The 17,435-nt window shown below is 43.4% G+C and overlaps 1 protein-coding gene across 3 annotated transcripts in view; it reads right to left on the bottom strand.

Moving 5' to 3' along the window:
* NTNG2 (netrin G2) overlaps positions 1–16,979 on the bottom strand; it is an 85,772-nt gene extending 68,793 nt beyond the window's left edge. The window contains exons 1-2 of one of the 3 annotated variants that reach the window (XM_075015618.1): positions 16,454–16,979; positions 12,150–13,216 (exon numbers count right to left, since the gene is read on the bottom strand). In XM_075015618.1, the coding sequence (XP_074871719.1) occupies positions 12,150–12,362 (213 nt within the window). In that variant the 5' untranslated portion in view covers positions 12,363–13,216; positions 16,454–16,979. The remainder of the gene's footprint in view (positions 1–12,149; positions 13,217–16,453) is intronic. The other 2 variants (XM_075015621.1, XM_075015620.1) reach the window with 2 other exon arrangements.
* Positions 16,980–17,435: the final 456 nt, after the last annotated feature.

Here is a 17,435-nt window from a genome sequence, read left to right as displayed (position 1 = left end):
CCTGAATGCACTCTCCATATATACTTCTATCTCCTGCCTTCCTTCACTTCTCTACCACTGTCCTGGATCTGGAACCTGCTCAGGAAAGCTAGAGAATATAGCTGAGTTCAACTCTAGCTAGGTGTATTCCATGAAAGATAAAGTCACTTCCTCCCTTGCTCCCCATTCCCACCCCCATCAAACCTGTCTGTCTATTGGTAGGCACAGAAATAACTGGGTAGATGCATGTGTAGTGCACTATGGAGTGTAAACAGGCTATTGTCCGTATGAGAGTGCCTTTTACAGGTTGGAAGACCAACCCCAAGATGTTGCAGGCACTGTTAAGCCCATTGATAAAAATCAATGTGGTCCGGTCCCTTGGAACCTATGAATGCTATGGACACCGGATATAGTTACAGTGAGCAGCACTCCCACTATCGCACACCCTAAAAGAACTTCATCTCTGCAGACGACCATGTTGGAAACAGGCTCATGACACACCTGCCCCCTCTGCCACTTTAAATCTGATTATTCCTTTCTCCTCCCCCACCCCATTTTTCCTAAACATCACATACTTTTTTCTGGCAGAGCCATGTAAATGGTTAAAAAAAAAAAAAAAACATCATATGAACTCTATCAACAAATGCCTGGCAATGTGCCATAAAACACTAGAATAAAATTCCGCACTTAGAGAACGTGAGCGAAAGTGCCAGTGATGAAGAAAAGGGTTCATCTTCCATAGATGGTTAGAACAATTGTTTAATGCTAATAGCTCTACAGAGGATCCCAAAGAACTTTGTTTATCTGAATTTATGAAGCAGCACAGCTACGTGGCTAAGGCAGGAAGCATCAATGTCCCCATTTTATAGATGGGGAAACTCAGGCTCTAAAAGACTTGCCGAAAAGCACAGGCTGGTCAGGATTAGAACTAAAGGACTCCTAGCTTTGTTTCCTGTATTGAGTCCACTAGAGCTTGTCAGTGCTCTAAATCAGTTTTTCTTACACTATGTTCCGTGGAGCGCTGGTGTTCCATGAACAGTTCACAGGTGTGCTGCACGTGTTTGGAAAAATAATTCAAAGTTTTGGCTATCATACACTGGTGGTCTATACTTTGTTATTGAAACCAGATACAATGTTAATTCTTCATTGTTAGAATACCTGATTAAATTACTTCATTTTGTGTTTCGCTGTGAATGTTTTTCGGTTTCCTTTTGGTCTGACAATTTTTTTAAAGAAAATTTTCATAGGTGTTCCACATAAAAAATATATTGCCGTTTGGTGTTCCATGGTCTCAAAAAAAATTTAAGAAACACTGCTCTAAATACCTTCCAACCAAGACCAGGCTCTTGAAGTATCATATGAACCTTCTCCTTGACCATGTCACTTAAAAATTCTGGTGCCTTAGTTTCCCCATCATTAAAATCAGGCTAACTGACTTAAGTGCATTGTGCTTCTTAGATGGAAAAGGCTACAAGAGTTAAATACAATTACTTACAGTGGCTGTTGGGCAGGATTTTGAAGCCAGCATCCTACCCACCTTTCAATTTGATTGCCCTGACTGCAGTTTATAAATATGGAATTGAACTCCAGCCTGATAATTAGGAATGGACAGTACACATGAATGACAGATGCATGAGAAGCAGGGACGTTTTGACATTTTCCAGCAGGGGAAAATGTGTACCAGGTTGAACTGTTTGAATATAAACAAAGGCCATCTCCACTAATGAATCTGAACTGCACAAAGCCTCTGGGCCACCACACGCATATTTAGGGAAGACACTAATTTGAAAAGCAGTATAGAATGGTGCTCTCTTTTTTTAAAAAAAAAAACAAAAAAAACCACCCCACTTCTGCTAATGAGGTCACTGAAAACCCCATGTGCATAATAAGTTTGACAAGTCTGAAATTTGGGCTCTTAACTTGAGCATTGCTGAGCTGCTGTTGTATACGCATGAGCGAGCTCACAAACTAGGTCAGAAAACGAATTCGTTAACCTGAGAGACCTTACGGCCTTAAATTTGTTGGTATAAGATCTGCCTCTTTTGCGGTGGTCACATAAGAGTAGGGCAGATGCTTGTGCTCTATCAATTACATCTCAGCTCCGACAAAGAACAGCACAGAGAAAACTAGTAGCCCTCTGTTAGATCCAGCTGAGAATTTTGTTTTTTTTCCCCCTAAAAATGCAAACCAGTCAAACCCTGTCCTTTGGGCAGCAAAGGGTTGGGTTTCAACACGTTTCTACTTGAGACATTTGTGGAAAGGTTTTTTATTACCGAAACACTTTCAATATTTTGCATACGAATTCCAGTTTTCTGATTCAAAATGACTCTCAGAAACTTGACAAAGACCAGGCCAAGTGAGTCAATAGCAGACTGGATATTAAAACAGAAGACTTCCTAATCTAGCTGAACCTAATACATGGATCCTGTCATATATGAATTATCTGTAGAGTGCCATATACAACAATCTTTGGGCAGGGGGCTGGACTAGACCTCCTGAGGTCTCTTCCAGCCCTAGAAATTTATGAATAATGCAGGTTGAACCTTTCTAGTCTGGCACCCTTGGGATCTGACTGGTGCCAGATGAGAGAATTTGCCGGACTACGGGAGATCAATATTGTCCAGCAGCACTACCAACATTTCCACTGCTTAATGGGCTCTTAAAAGTCATTTAAGGATAAATTAGAGCTAAATAACAGCACAGAACACAAGAGTCAGAGCTGGTGGCTGTGAACAAACTTTATGGGACTGTGGGAAACTTGATCATACCCATGGTAAGTGGTCATTTAGCTATCTAAAATCATGCCGGATTACGCATGTTGCCAGCCAGACTAGAGAGGTTCAGCCTGTGCCAGTGAAGAGTTTTCCAGTACCACGCATTAGCCTGTGCCCTGGCTCTGTGGTCTTTCCATGGAAAGAAAACTGTACCACTGACACAGAAAGAAATAACCACCTGCTTTTACTTTTAAAAATCTACTGAATTCTCCCCAATACTTTGTCCTTATTAGGCACCCCATAAATTTTTACCTGAAGTGCCTAATAGTAACACCCATTGTTGCAGCCGACATAGGGAAAGATGATGGGCACAAAGATGAACCAGAACCAAAATCACAGATCCAAACATCTCTGAATTTTTGAGGAAAGTTAGACTTAGCATCCAAAGTTTTGTAGCTGGACTATAACTGTATGGTTTTGAGATTAAGGCATGGGACCAGAGTTCCCTGTAAACTGAGTGCTTTGGCAGCTGCCCAGGAGAGATTCAGGTTCCACCCAGCTGATTAGCAGAGCCCCCACTGCTGGCAGCATGTTCTGTTGGTGGTGCACATAACAAATTTTATTCTATTTATGCATAGAAGAAATTAGAGGGGACCCTGGATGTGACAGAGTTGGCTGGATTGTATTTCCTGCTCCAAAGACTCACTTGGTAACATTAGACAAGTCACTTAGGCCCAGATGTTTAAAGGTACTTAAGTATTGCTGCACTCACTATTGCAATGCTTACCTGACTTCGGAGCCAGGAACTTATGCATGTAGGATCCAAAATCCCCTTGACAGTCAATGAAATTTTGGCTCCTAAATGCCTACATCCTTTTTGAAAATGAAATTAAGTGGATCCTAACCCCATTAGGTCACTGAATGCTACAACACCTAAAAATCTTTAAACCTCTAGACCTACATGACTTTCTGCATTGCTTTCTCCAACTACATATTGGGAAATAACTTTTCACATAAAAGGAACGTTTCTAATGTTCTTTGGGACAATCTGATGGGAGACTCTAGAGGCATCTAAAGCATTATTGTGATTATAATGGACCAAACTAGAACCCCAAATCCTGGTTGGATATTGTGAAAAACTATTTCACCAGGAGTGTGGTGAAACACTGGAATGTGTTACTTACAGAGGTAGTGGAATCTCCATCCCTAGAGGTTTTTAAGTCCCAGCTTGACAAAGTCCTGGCTGGGATTTAGTTAGGGTTTATCCTGCTTTAGGTAGGTGCCTGGATTCAAGTGACAATTCTAGGACACTATGATCTTAGAGATCCAGAATTTTAGAGAAGTTTGATTTGGGATCTGAAAGTGTAGTCCAAATTCATCTCAAATTAGCACTACAACTTTCACAGACAGAGAGCAGGCAAGTTTAGTATGTAAAGCACCATAAATACCTATAGAACTAGATGTGTATTCATGGCTTACAATAATTTTACATATATGCTACTATGGAAAATTCCTATACAATTTAACTGAAGAAACATACACTTGCTATGGTCTAAATAATCCCCCAAAACCTGCACAGGACAGACTTCAATCTCTATTGAATCCTTTAGGTTTTAAGAGTAATTCTACAGAATAAATTTAGCTCTTATATTGTACTCTTAATCCATTTATATTGAAGCATTGTACAAATGCATCCTTATTCCCATTTTACAGATTAGGAAACAAGAATAGAATGATGAAAGTGGCAAAACAAATAACAAAACTCAGGTCTCCAAACTTCCACTCCCATGTTCTTTCCACTGGAGCGCAATACCTCCCGTGTAAGACTTTGGAGTAATTTCTATAGAAGGCTACAGCACTTTTCCACAATTGTGCAGCTCGAAATTGAGCTATCAGGCTTTGACAGTCGACCCCTGTATGTCTCAATCTCGTGAGGAGCAAGGGAGGTCAAAGGGGGAGTTTCTCCTGCTGACTTCTCTCTGCAAGGATGGCCAGGTTAAGTTGACTGCAGATAAGTCTATCCTAGCTACACAATTGCTGTAGCTGGAATTGCATATCTAGATTCAACTTTAATGCCTAGTGTAGACCTGGCCTAAGGCTGGAGGCGCATTTTCTTATGTCTGCATGGCAGCTGGGAGGCCAACTGACACAAACTGGCTCTGCTTGAGCTAATGTGTTAAAAGTAGCAGTGTGACTACAGCAGTGCGGGTAATGGCTTGAACCAGCTGCCTGGTTGGACAGGTTGTCCTTGTACAGCTAACCCTCCTATTGGCCTGTACTGTGGGGACCAAATGGAACTATTACTGCAACACAGCTGTCACTCTGTAGGCTAGACACATACTATAGTAATGTTTCTGGGGGGCGGGGGGGAGTGGCACTCCAAGATTTTGGTAAGTGACTCAGGGCTGCACTTTTCTATGGCAGGGCTGTGGGTCTTGGATGAAGGTTGGGTATGGAGGGGAACTTGGGGAAGGTCACTGGGCTGCAGAAGAAGCTGTGGGATCTGAGGAGTTTGCGTGAAGGAGGGGGGTTGTGAGCTAGATCAAGGTATCGGGGTAGGGGTATGGGTGCAGGACAGAATTCTGGCCTGTGAGATAGGTACAGGGTCTTGAAGAGGGTTAGGGTGTGGTGTCAGAGGCAGGTTCTGGCCATGATGTGATGCAGTAAATCCACCTCTTGGCTAGTAGCAAGGTCAATGGAAGAATGCTTCCAGCAGCCTAGGAGTGCCTTAGTGTTCCAGTGGCTTAGTCTGGCTTTATTATTTTGCATAGGGCATCACATTTTTCACAAGCCTGAGCAATGTAGTGAAGCCAACCTAACAACGTGTTCTAGACCCCTCAGGCTTATTAACGCATCCAAACTCTATGGCACCCAAGAATAACCCTGGGTTGCTTTTGCAGGTGGAAACATGTAATATATATTTGGGTGTGGCTGTAGGCAAGGGGTCATCAACCTTAATTTCAAATGCAGCAGTGAATGTCACAATAACATCAGTGATGATGATTAGATGTAGGAGGAATCTTACCTAACTCTGAGCTCTACCCCACCCTTCCCCCAAATTTGGAAGTCACACTGATCCAAGGATGCAATCACTATATTAGAAGAACTTTTCACATCTGATTTAAAGAAATAAGAATGTTTTGTTGCTTGCCTATCTCCAACCACTTTCCTTAGAGGAACTCAACCCATTTTAAATATTAATTTAGCATGATAACACCCTTGGAATATTGGTAAATAGGGTGCTCCCACACTTGAAAAGGGGGAGGAAAAACAGTCACACAATGTTGTTTGCCCATCCCCCAACCAAGTGGTTGCATTAGGTTTTTTGACTAAGTAAAATATCATTCCTATTTTGCTCATCATGTTATTGAGAGAGACTAGATTATACACCTTGGCTGGTAAATTTTGGTATAAAGAGGTAAAATTACTTTAAGGTCAGACAAGTTGGCATAAGAGCTGAAACTAGAACTGCAAAGCGCCCTGACTCCCAGTCAGCTAGTGAAACCAATGGGGTTTTAAAGCCAATAGTCGGAGGGGTAGCAGTGTTAGTCTGTATCTTCACAAAACAAAACAAGCCCTCCATAGTCTGAAGAAGCAGGTCTTACCTATGCAAGCTCACTACCTAATAAATAAAATTTAGTCTTTAGGGTGCTACAGGACTTGCTTTGTTTTGTAAAGCCAACAGAAGAAGGTAGGTTAGAAAGGAGGAGGGAAAGTTGATACACCTACTTGTCATTGCTCACATGCTCCAAGACCACTAAGCCATGACATGCAGTTTTACACTTGAAGTTTGACCAGACTTGTGAACTCAGCTCAGTAATACAGAACAGATAGTGAAGTGTGCGTGTTTATTTCCTGTATGTAGTGTGAGCTATGGGGGTGGGGGCGCAACATTGTATTCCTGGCTCAGGATAATAAGAAGGCTGATACAGTCTAGCTCATGATTAGAACAGCTGATTCTATCAGGGCATCTTTGAGAGTGTCTTTGGAAGAGCATTTTTAAAACCACCCCTATTTTCCATCAGGCTTTAAACAAAGAGGGAAACTTTCAGAAACAAGCAAATTAACAAATGGTGTAACAACCCAACACAAGCAGCCATTTCAAGAAGGTAACTAGGAATCAATGTTATACGTAGCTGAAGGTGCAACAAATAGTGAAATTTTCTTTCAGAGACTCCTCTCAAATCAAAAAGCTGTTATTTACTGATGCCTCTGGGGAAAAAACAATACAGGCTCAGCTCAGCCCTATGCCAAAGAGCATGTGACTCGGGAGTAGCGCCTCAAAAAAAAAAACAAACCCTGCATACAAAGGCTAATTCACAATGGGAAGATGAGCTGCATGCACCACAGAGGTATGACCCCACGTGACAGCTTGCTGTAGCATTAATCAACAACGAATGCGGATTACTGTTTTGGGCATTAGCTTGTTGTAGCACCTATCTATTACCTAGGGCTGCAGCTGAGCATTCCCCACCCTGATCAGAATGCATATGCTATAACTAGTTAAGAACCCTACTATTTGCCTGTGCTTCGGGCGGAGAACGTGTCGTTTTGGTGCCTTTAAGTTGTACTATAAGCTGAAATAATCAGTCCTTTGCAGACCTAGAAAAATCAAGGACAAACACCAAGTTCTCTTTTCAGTTACAACAATTCTTACTCAAAAGGGGCAGTTGTCATCTGTTGCAGAGAACTTGGTCCGAAATATCTGAATATCTCTAAGTGTTGTGTTAGCCAGGCCATATTCTGCATCTCGTCCCCAACACAACAGCCTGATGCGAAGCTGATTTGTATCGGGAAATGCAGAAGCATGTTACTGCACCCACACAAACCCATAAAAAGATTTACTATAGAACAGCAATTCTTCACTTTCTCGCCTTTGAAATCTGGTTTCAGCTGTTGCATGCAGCACGCGGCATCTGGCCTTCAAAATTTCACCTTTCCCCCAAGCATCTTTTATTAAGAGATTGACTTCCAATTAATTTCCAGTCTCCAGATTCCCTCACTTATTTAACCATTCATCTTGCCCTTCCCCCCTTCCAACCATCATAAATTTTACAATTTAATTTTTCTAGGTGCCCCTGCCAGAAGGGTACTGACCAACAGGGGAGAGTTCAAGAACTGTGAAAACAAACCCCGACTTTAATAACCAGCAGGAATGCTCTAGAGAGCAGAACAAGCAGCCAGGTGTGAACAGAAATTGTTTTTGAATGGAGAAGATGCAGAACTGGGTAGAGGTTTTGCAATCCTCCAGATGTTACACCCTGCTCTTCAAATGCCATGTGAAGACTCTCCTCTTTCAGAGCTGTTGCAGGTTTAGAGCCTGATTCTGGAGGCTACAGACTGTCATCCTGACTTCAGTATGAGTTGAGGGTAGCACAGAGAATGCATCCCACCATCTTGCAAGGAGGGCACCTTAATAGGAGCTCCTGCATTGGACTCCCATCCTACATCCATTTTTAATCATGCCAGGTGTTCAGCTCACCATTTCCCCTTTATCTACTTTGAAGTTTTTAATCATATATTTATGATTCTTGTTTGTAATTTTATTTGTATTTCAGCTATGCAGTGTCCTGCACACACCTAGGCACTGAGTGCTTAATAAGTAGTAATTATTTTAACTATATGCAGAGCAGCCTGCTATTACAGAAGAGAGATCAAAACAGCCATCATAAAATCTTCTTTGCTAGAAAGCCAGGCTCTAAGGATTGTCTACCTATTTCACATCAGTAATTAAAAACTAAAGAGAAGAGCAAAACATTGAATATTTCACTATCAGCTCAACAGGAAGGGCGGGGGTTGGGGAGAGTGGGAAAAGGTAACCATATACCAGAAAGAGTTAGCTTTGCTACAAAGCATCTGACAACATTTGAGTGGCTGAACCTGCACCTCTTGAATACAGGGACTAAGGGTCAGAAGCCACAATCACTGATGGAGAACCCGGGGAATTTGGTAGTCTCCTGCTTTAGACAGGGACAGTAATCTTTGCTCACACACTCCACGCCTCACTTTAGATGGTCTCCTCCCCCTGTGTGTGTCAGTAGGTGCTAAGTCACCACATCGGTCTGGTGGCTGAACAGACCACCTCTTCCAAGACTGACACTCTCTGCTGACCACAAGGGGCTGTTCTAGGGTAAGGGAGCATATACCACTCTCCATGATAAGACACTGAAAACTTAATCATGATGGCCTTCCCGCCAGACATGCAGAAGTCCTATGGTTTCCCTTAGTGGAACACACGTTCTACCCACTGTATATTGGGCTGGCTGTCTATGCTACTTAATTTTTACTTACTTTTCAATCTCCTGTTATGTGCAGCATTATCATATACTTCTTTACAACTTACTCAGCATGGGGAGGGGCAAGGAGTTTGGTGGGGGTGGCTCGAGAAGTGGGAATGACAGCTTGAGCTGAGGTTTTAGAATGCTTTAACAAAATGTGATTGGTTACATTCTTCTAAATGGGATCGCTGCAATTTTAAATTAAGCACCAGGAGTTTGAGAAACAGGCTATAAGATCAAAGTCACTGCAACAAAATATACATGATTAACAGTCACAGTGAGGTAGCATTCTTCGTTTATCATCACAAAACACAAAAAAGCAGTCATAGCTCTTTAAATACTTTTGTTTTGACAAGATTAACAAATTAACTGAAGAGGATTCAAGTATCATGCATTATCCTTCAGGGTATTAATTTTTACCATTAGGCTACGCTGGGAAATTATTACATGGTTCTAGAGTCAGTTTCCTCTGGGTATTTATTTAATTGCACCATAGCACAGACATACGGGACCTTAATTCCACCTTCAGCCCTGCATGCTTCGCTCCTGTAAATTGCAACATGAGTCGTGCAAGCACGTATGGAAGTGGAATTTGTCCCATGATGTAGAAAATGACTTAAATTAGATACTTTAGTTTGATTCTTCCCCTGCCCCCAGGGTATTTTGTTGCCATATAAGTTCAAAGTTAAACAAGAGGTCAAATTACTTCTATTGTATCTCTGTTAGCATCTACAGTAGGAGTGGTGTGTTTGTTTTGGTGTTAGCTGTGCAAATACCAGATGCATAATATTTTGCATTTCTGTACCCCTTTCTTTTGAGGTTCTCCAAGCAGTTTGGCTACATTAGACACACAACCATGCAAGATATGAAGTATTACTGCTACATGTAATGGAAGCCAGCTCGTCACTGGCTAAAAAATTAAGTAATGAGTCAGTAAATTTCAGACAGATACCTCCTCTTAGATCAATATCACCAAGGTCTGATGCAGTGTCAACCAGAGTGCATTGGCAAGTAGCTGCTTCCTGATGACTTCAGTGAAATCAGTTATTCACCTTTTAATTGCTTCACAGCCAGTCAAACAGAAATCTATGTTTCTAGACTGCCTTATCAATAGGTAACTTTTCTGGTGGGCCTATAACTTCACGTGTCCTGTAAGAATGTTAGTTTAAAGGGGAAAATGATGCACACTTGGAATTAGTGGACTCAATTCCTCAATGTTTTTAATGAAAAAAACTACACAACAGTACAAATGTTGGGTTTGTATTTTGGTGAACACAAAGATTTGGCTTCAGTTAGCTTTATGGCAACGTTCTCTTCTTGACACGATCAAGCTTGATTTCTCTTGATGTCAGAGGTGCTTATTTTTGATGATTTTACACATGGGAAAAGTGAGGCAGAGTGACAGCAGCCTAACTAATCTCGCCAAACAAATTGTTAGTCAACAATACAAACTGAATTCTCATTCCCTGCTACTTGTTCTAGCCACTAGATGACAATACTCCCTATACAAATAATTGGCAATTTAGAATCTGTAAAGAAGAAAACTTCCCCTTTCTCGGTCAAAAGGGTGGAAGTGTTTGCAGTATGCAATTTTTTTTTAAACTTACCATGGTCCTAACATTATAGTTAGGAAAGGACTTTTAAACCCCACTGTCTTCCTGTTTGTTTTTATCTCTGAACTCTTCAAACAAAGTATTCCTTGTGAATTATAAATCAACTGGTCCTGCTGAGCTTTGTGACGTGCTCGATAAAAGGCACTTGTTAATATTTAAGGGGAAAATGGGTTAATGATTTTAAATACAAAAGTGAGTGTCTATGGTGCCTGTTCATGTTAGAGATGGAGAGGGGAAGAGACTTTAAGCTGGGATTTCTTACTATCAAGCTATTCAAGAAGTGGGAGTCCTGCATGGAAGCCACCAGCCTACATGAACCAGAATCTAACCCTCATCTCTAAACCCTAGTGCACTTACAGAATATCTCATCACTGACAAATATGGTTCCCGAGATTAGGTCTATATCTGTATGATTGACATAGGAGTCCCAGTGTACTACACAGACCTTTGGGGCCAGATTTTTGAGAAGTGCTCTGCTCCCACTTAAGCACTTACTTAGGCTCTGTCTGCAGTAGGCAAAGTAAGTCAACCACAGATGTCTTTTAGCTATGTAAATGGCACAGCTAGAATTGTGCATCTGTGCTCTGCTAATTTGGCTGTGCATGCCGCAGAAGGTCAATGGTTTCTCCTGTGACCTCCCTTACTCTGTCTCACGACGAGTACGGGGTCAACTGCAACCCCGAGAGGCTGATTTCACGTGTCCGTACTAGACATGCAAAACTGAACCCCAGAAGATTGACCCTGATTGGGTTGATCTCCCGGGATAGCGTAGACATAGCCCTAGTGATCTAAAACATCCTCCATACAACTGATCATCTTCAGTGAGTCTTCCTCTGATCTCAGGACTGTCTTCGTTATTCTGGTATGCGAGACAGCATATCTCCCACTCTCAGGCTGTTCTGCTGGTATTTGCATGTTGCAGCAAAAGATGACAGAAAAGGGAGTTTCTAAGGAAGATGAATGGCCTTGAGAGCCAGACATGTAGTATATTTTGCACTTCTAGTGCACTTTCATCCACAGGCCTCATATGCCTTTTGCCGAGTTACTTACCACCCCGGGGGGAGGGGTGGTGGTGGCAGCAAGTATTATTCCCAGGCCACATATGGGGAAAACCAAGATCTTATTGAAGTTTAAATGATTTTTACCAAGGTCTCAGTGAGTCAGTGTCAGAGTTGTGAATAATACTAAGGTGCTCAAAAGGAACGATTAGAAGAACCTAGACAGAAGGGCTGATTTCAAGTTCCTTGTTGTAGCTACCAGCTAAGTTATATTCTGATCAATGTTCCCTGTAAGCTGAGTGCTTGGGAGGTCGCCCAGGAGAGATTCAGGTGCTGCCCAGCAGAACACTCACAGCCAGCGACCTGCATTTCTCCTGGTGATGCATATCTGCACCTGCCTTGGTGCACGTAGTTTATTCCAGCCATGGATGGAAAAGATTGAGAACCCTGATTCTGACCATGGGTATCCTCATATATTGCCTCAGGGCAACAGTACTTTGCCCCTGATGACAAACACAAATAATTACCACTTGTCAACTAGGAGAACGAATAAAACCAAATACTTACATGAGTACAGAATCTCTCAGGAGGGTCCCCACAGGTGATTCCTGGTGGATCCACCCTCACTGTCACATAATCCTTCATTTGCATGGCCTTGGGCTGGCAAGCATAAAACTCCCATGATGGACCTTCATCTGTGGTCACCCAGGATTTGCAAATGTCATAATGTCCCATAGCCAGAGGGAGACAGTGCAACAGAAAAGCAACCAGGTGCAGCATGGTAACTGAGACCAAGCACAGGTTTCCTGGGCAAAGGAAATGCCTAGAGTCCTGAGAGAGGCAGCTACTGGACTAGGGCTTACTGTCAGGATCAGCATGGAAACGTCTCATCTAAAAAAATTAGAGCCAAAGATCCAGATGACAACAATGGCCCAGCTCTGCATGCGGCAGTCAGACAAGGAAAGTCTTAGTAGAGATGCCAAGTTTGCAAATCACTTGATCTGGAGAATTACAGACAGCCCTTCTGGAACTGCTGATGAGCGGTCAAAAGTCTTCCTTAGCTTAATTGTTCTTTGTTTTTTGCCTAAAAGATCTAAAAATCTGTGTAGAATCTAGAGGTGACTCCCCTTGATCAATAGAGCTATTGAGTTCTGATTTGGCGATGAAATTTGATAGGAGAAAAATTGGAGAGCCTGCGTGATGAGGCTAGATCGAGTTTTCTTTAACCTTTTCATCTACTACAAGTATACAGCTTTTTAAAGTGCCTTAAACTGTGGGAAACACAATTTAAAAAGTTAAGTGACAGTTATCTATGTAACTTTGATATGGGAAGATCTTTGGACCTAAACTTTACTCATGTGAAAGGGCAACCTTACTGATAACATAACTTGGGTACTAAATTCAGTAAATCATCTAAACAGATTGTCCTATGGTCACTTGATTGAAAATGACCATCGACTTGTTTGCTTTTTTAATTTTGCTCCTTGCACCAGTGATGAGGCACGCACATAGGACAATTCCTGGCTGATAAAACGCCAACTTTCCAAAGCTTCAGCTACAAACCATCCAGCTACCTGAGGTCTTGTTTCTCATCCTTTATAAGGGGAAAGGAAGAGCTCATTAGCAAGCACCACCTGCAACAAATTAAAAGATAGATTAACTGGAAGAAAAGGGGAGAAGGTGAAACAAGCTTTGCAAGAACACAACTCTCCCATGAAATATGAAAATTGACCTGAGCTTTCTACATCCTGAGATTTTAAAAAAAGCTTGATATACAACTTTAATAAAAAATCCATATTAAAATACTTATGGGTGTTCTATCGTACAGCAATTTTATATCAGTAGATACCCCATTAAAGGGTATCTGATTTTTACTAGTATCTGAAAAACAATAGCACTAATGGATCTCTAAATTATATCAAGAAGAAATGATAGGTCATTAGATTGATAATGGGCATAAATAGGTAGACAGACAAGAGGGACAGACAAATTGATAGCCTTACAGAATAAGCAAATAAGATAGCAAGGCAGACAGATACACAGTCCAGTATTGTCAGACAGGATTTATTTGCACAATAACCTTTAATGAAAACAATTTAAAGTACTAATAACATTTAAGGTTCTAACACAAAGAGCAACAACCTCTCCCAGTATTCATTTCAGATTACAAATATTTTTGATTTAATCTTTTCCTCTTGCCACTACAGTACAAAAACCACAAAAAAAACCTCAGCATTAATCCGAAGAGAGATCCATAATAAGGTGTGAAATGTTTTTCCCGCCCCCCCCCCCAACAAAAACTTGAACAATGAATAATTCTCTTTCCACCTGAGTCTACAACTCCTCCCCTTCCTCCTACTTTAAAGAGGACTTTGTCTACATAGTGAGTTCAGTATTTGCTCGATCGCAAACCTTGGTTACTATGTGAAACTGTAGGTTATGGACGCATTGATCCATGTTAGGGGGGATTCATATATCTCTGTTAACATCTTCCTCCCCGCCCCCCTCTTTAGGCTGAAAGATTTCTGATTGAGATGAATGAACGCAGAAAAGAAAACCCATCTCTCATGCTTCATCTCTCACTGTTCAAAAGACTACCTGTTATAGCTTCATTGGCTCTGAATAACACCCTCCCCCCGGCCCCACACACACACAAAATAGCCCAGTTGCTATTTTTACATTGAGTAAATTTAGCAAAAAACATCATAAAATCATGCAACACAGAAGAGTCTACAAGCCCCACTGACATCAGAGCTGTCTTTCTGATTCTAAAAAGTCAACATCTAATTTATTGCATCAAGTTGGTCACTGCCAACTGTTAAACAGCATAATAGAGAAGTCAAGATTTCAGTAGAACACACAAACCAAGCAAGGTAATTATCTGTCAATGGGCATGCCCTGCTGTTATCCTTTAAGAAACTATTTTCATAACCTTAAAAATAACCTTTTGCACTTGAATGTGACAGGAGAAGCTTAAGGCAGAAAATATCTTTGCTGTTGTTTGCTTAATGTCACAGGTTCCCAAGGAAATAAAAATCTGATAATTTATTTACAATTACTCAAATGGGCACATTGGTTCCCCCCGACACCTCCCATATTATTTTAGAGCAATGTTGTGAATTATTCCTGCAAAACATGTAATGGTAAAATGTTAACCCTGTAACAAGGAAACAATCTTTTGACATTATAGCTATCGCCCTGATTGGTTTTGTTTTGTCCTTGGAAAATAAATCTTCACTGGATATTATTAAAAAGTGTCATTCCTGGGAACAAATAGAATCAATGTTCTTTATTTTCCTTTAAGAGTACTCAGCAATCACAAGGGACTTGATAGCTAGAGTATAAAAACACAATTAGATTGTATCTAGGTATCTGGACTTAGCTTTTTCCTTTTTATTGGATCAACCCTCTGAAATAGAGAGGCAATACTTCAGTTATAAAACATTGTTGTGGAATGAACTAAACAAAGTAAACTTGACGGACTTCTCAATTTTCATTCCATAAGTGTCACCTCAAACTGTAAAAAATCAGACTGACATTGTGTCCAAGAATATTTTTAGTTTTTTCCCAAACCATCATACCCCTGACTTGAATTCATCTTAAAAACAAAATTAGAAAATATCCCTCCAGCATATAATATAGCAGGCACATGATGTTGCAAAGCTCAGAGGAGAGCCATATTCCCCATAGTAAGATTGCAAATCTCACTCACATTTTAGCTGCTATCCTTAATGCATTTGTGGTTCCATGTAAATTGATGCTGCTTTTTTCCCCCCCTCTTACCCCTTGTCAGTTTTTTTTTTACATAAGGACTTTGAGCTCATTCAAGGACTAATGTTAGAAAGTAGGCAAAACAGGAAACTAGAAGCCAGTGTAATATGATGATCTCTACTTTTGCATCACACATCTGAAACTCTCTTTAAAAAGTTTAAAGGACAAGAACACTGCTTCCTTGGCACTAGAAGGATGAGCGCTTAAGAAATAATTGAGGTTGTATTTTGGATCCTATAACTAACTGTAGAGACAACAAGTGGAGGAAAAACTATCCAAACCATATGTTTTGTTTTGACTTCATGGTCTCTACTTTAAAACTCAGTTAGGAAAAACTGCAGGTACTGTGAATTCCACCATGCTGCTTAATTTTCCTAATCCTTATCCTGCAGAAAGTTGTATGCAATTGCTAATCACTAGAGGCTTTTAAAAATGTTTGTCCAGCAACTATTGCCATTGGGATTTGTGTGTCCTTACAGTTCTGCAATACCTCTACTAATCACAGAAATCTATGCCTCCTCTCTTTACAACAAGCAGAGAGAGCCAACCTTTTAACAGCTGCCGAAACCTAGGCAGGCAGACAAATGATTGTCTAGGTCGACTTGATTCATAAAAGCCAGGCGGAGAACTGCAGGGTGGGAGCTAGGAGAGATTGTTTCCTGCTACTTTGGAAAACACATCAACAAAGCAGAGCGGGGTTAGTTTTTCTTCCCCGAAGTGAGCCTGCCAAGCAGCTACAGGGGGCGGGGTGAGGGGGACAGAAGTTGGCTAGAAAAGACTGAAGTGAGGCTCACTAACTTTACCCCTAGGAAAAAACTGCCGGACGGGGCTTCTCCTGCCCGGCCTCCCGAGAAAGCAGCTGCGGGCTCCGCCGGGAACTCAGCGTTTCCAGCCGGACTGCGGCAGGGCAGCGCAGCGCAGCCCCACCTGGCCAACTAACTTTTGCGCCCCTGGTGCCCGGCGGGGGAGCGTTTTCCCGGCCCGCTTTGGACAAGCCCCTGGAGGCGGGCGAGGCAGCTGCTTGCTCAGGGAATCGGCCCCCCCCGACACTTCCCTATCCCTTCGCTGCCCCCCGCCCCTCCAGCCCGGGGCTTCCTTACCGGCGCTCGGCGCTGCGGGAGCCGGGTGCGGCTGGAGAGGCTTCGGCTGGAGCTCCGTGCCGGGCGGCTGATGCACAGAACCCGCTCTCTCCGGGCGGAGGGGGGGAGGCGCTTCTGCCGCGCCCCCTGGCTAGGTCGGGGCTGGGGGGGCACGCACGCGAGGCGTGGGGCTGGGGCGCTGTAGATACCCCCGCCCCCTTTGCCGGGGGGCTCGGGCGCCCAGCGGTAGCGGAGTTAACTTTCGCTCACCCCAGGCCCCCCCCGCGCGCCTCCCCGCCCCGCATCAGCCCGCCCGCCTCGGCTCCCCTCCGCGCCGGCGGGGCGGCCCCATTCCCCGGCGGAGCTCAAGGGCAGATGGCCGGGAGCTTTGTGAAATCCGCTCCCCTACCCCGGCGCCGCCGCCGCGAGCCCCGCGCTCCGCCTCGCCCGCGAGTTAACACCGCGGCTCAAACCCTTTTGCCATCACTTTCCAGCCCAGGCGCGGCTTTTATCCCAGCGCCTGATCCCGGCTGCGTAACTTCCTCCGCGGCGCTTCCCCGCACCATCCCACCAGCGAGCAACTGCTTCTTAAAGGAGCAGCGAGGCGAAGCTGGGGGGGGGGGGGCGGCGGCACGCAGGAAAAGGCCACGCGTGTGCAGGGCTGCGAACCACCCCCCCACGGCCCCCTCCGCGTTCCGCGTCTCAAGCTGCGGCCGGAGCAGGCGGACAAAGCAGGTCCCGCCCCGGCCCTAGGGGGCGGCCGCTCTCCGCCCTCCTCTCTGATCCACGTGCAGCTCCCGCCCCGGCCCCAGGGGGCGGCCGCTCTCCCCGCGCACGCCCCTGTGACCCACGTGCAAGCCGCGGTCGCACGCGCGGGTTTAGGTTCCCAGCCGGCGATTGCAGGTCTCTTTGCGGGAGGGGGGTAAGTTTCCCCTCTGCTCCCATAGCGAAGGCTGTGTGTACGCTACAGCCATCTGTGGCCAGAAGTTACTGTCCAAAGAGA

This window comes from Carettochelys insculpta, chromosome 21, assembly GCF_033958435.1.
Source record: "Carettochelys insculpta isolate YL-2023 chromosome 21, ASM3395843v1, whole genome shotgun sequence".
In the NCBI taxonomy this organism is placed as follows: domain Eukaryota; kingdom Metazoa; phylum Chordata; order Testudines; family Carettochelyidae; genus Carettochelys; species Carettochelys insculpta.
The sequence above is the reverse complement of the archived record's forward strand: the minus strand, read 5'-3'. Positions and strand labels throughout refer to the sequence as shown.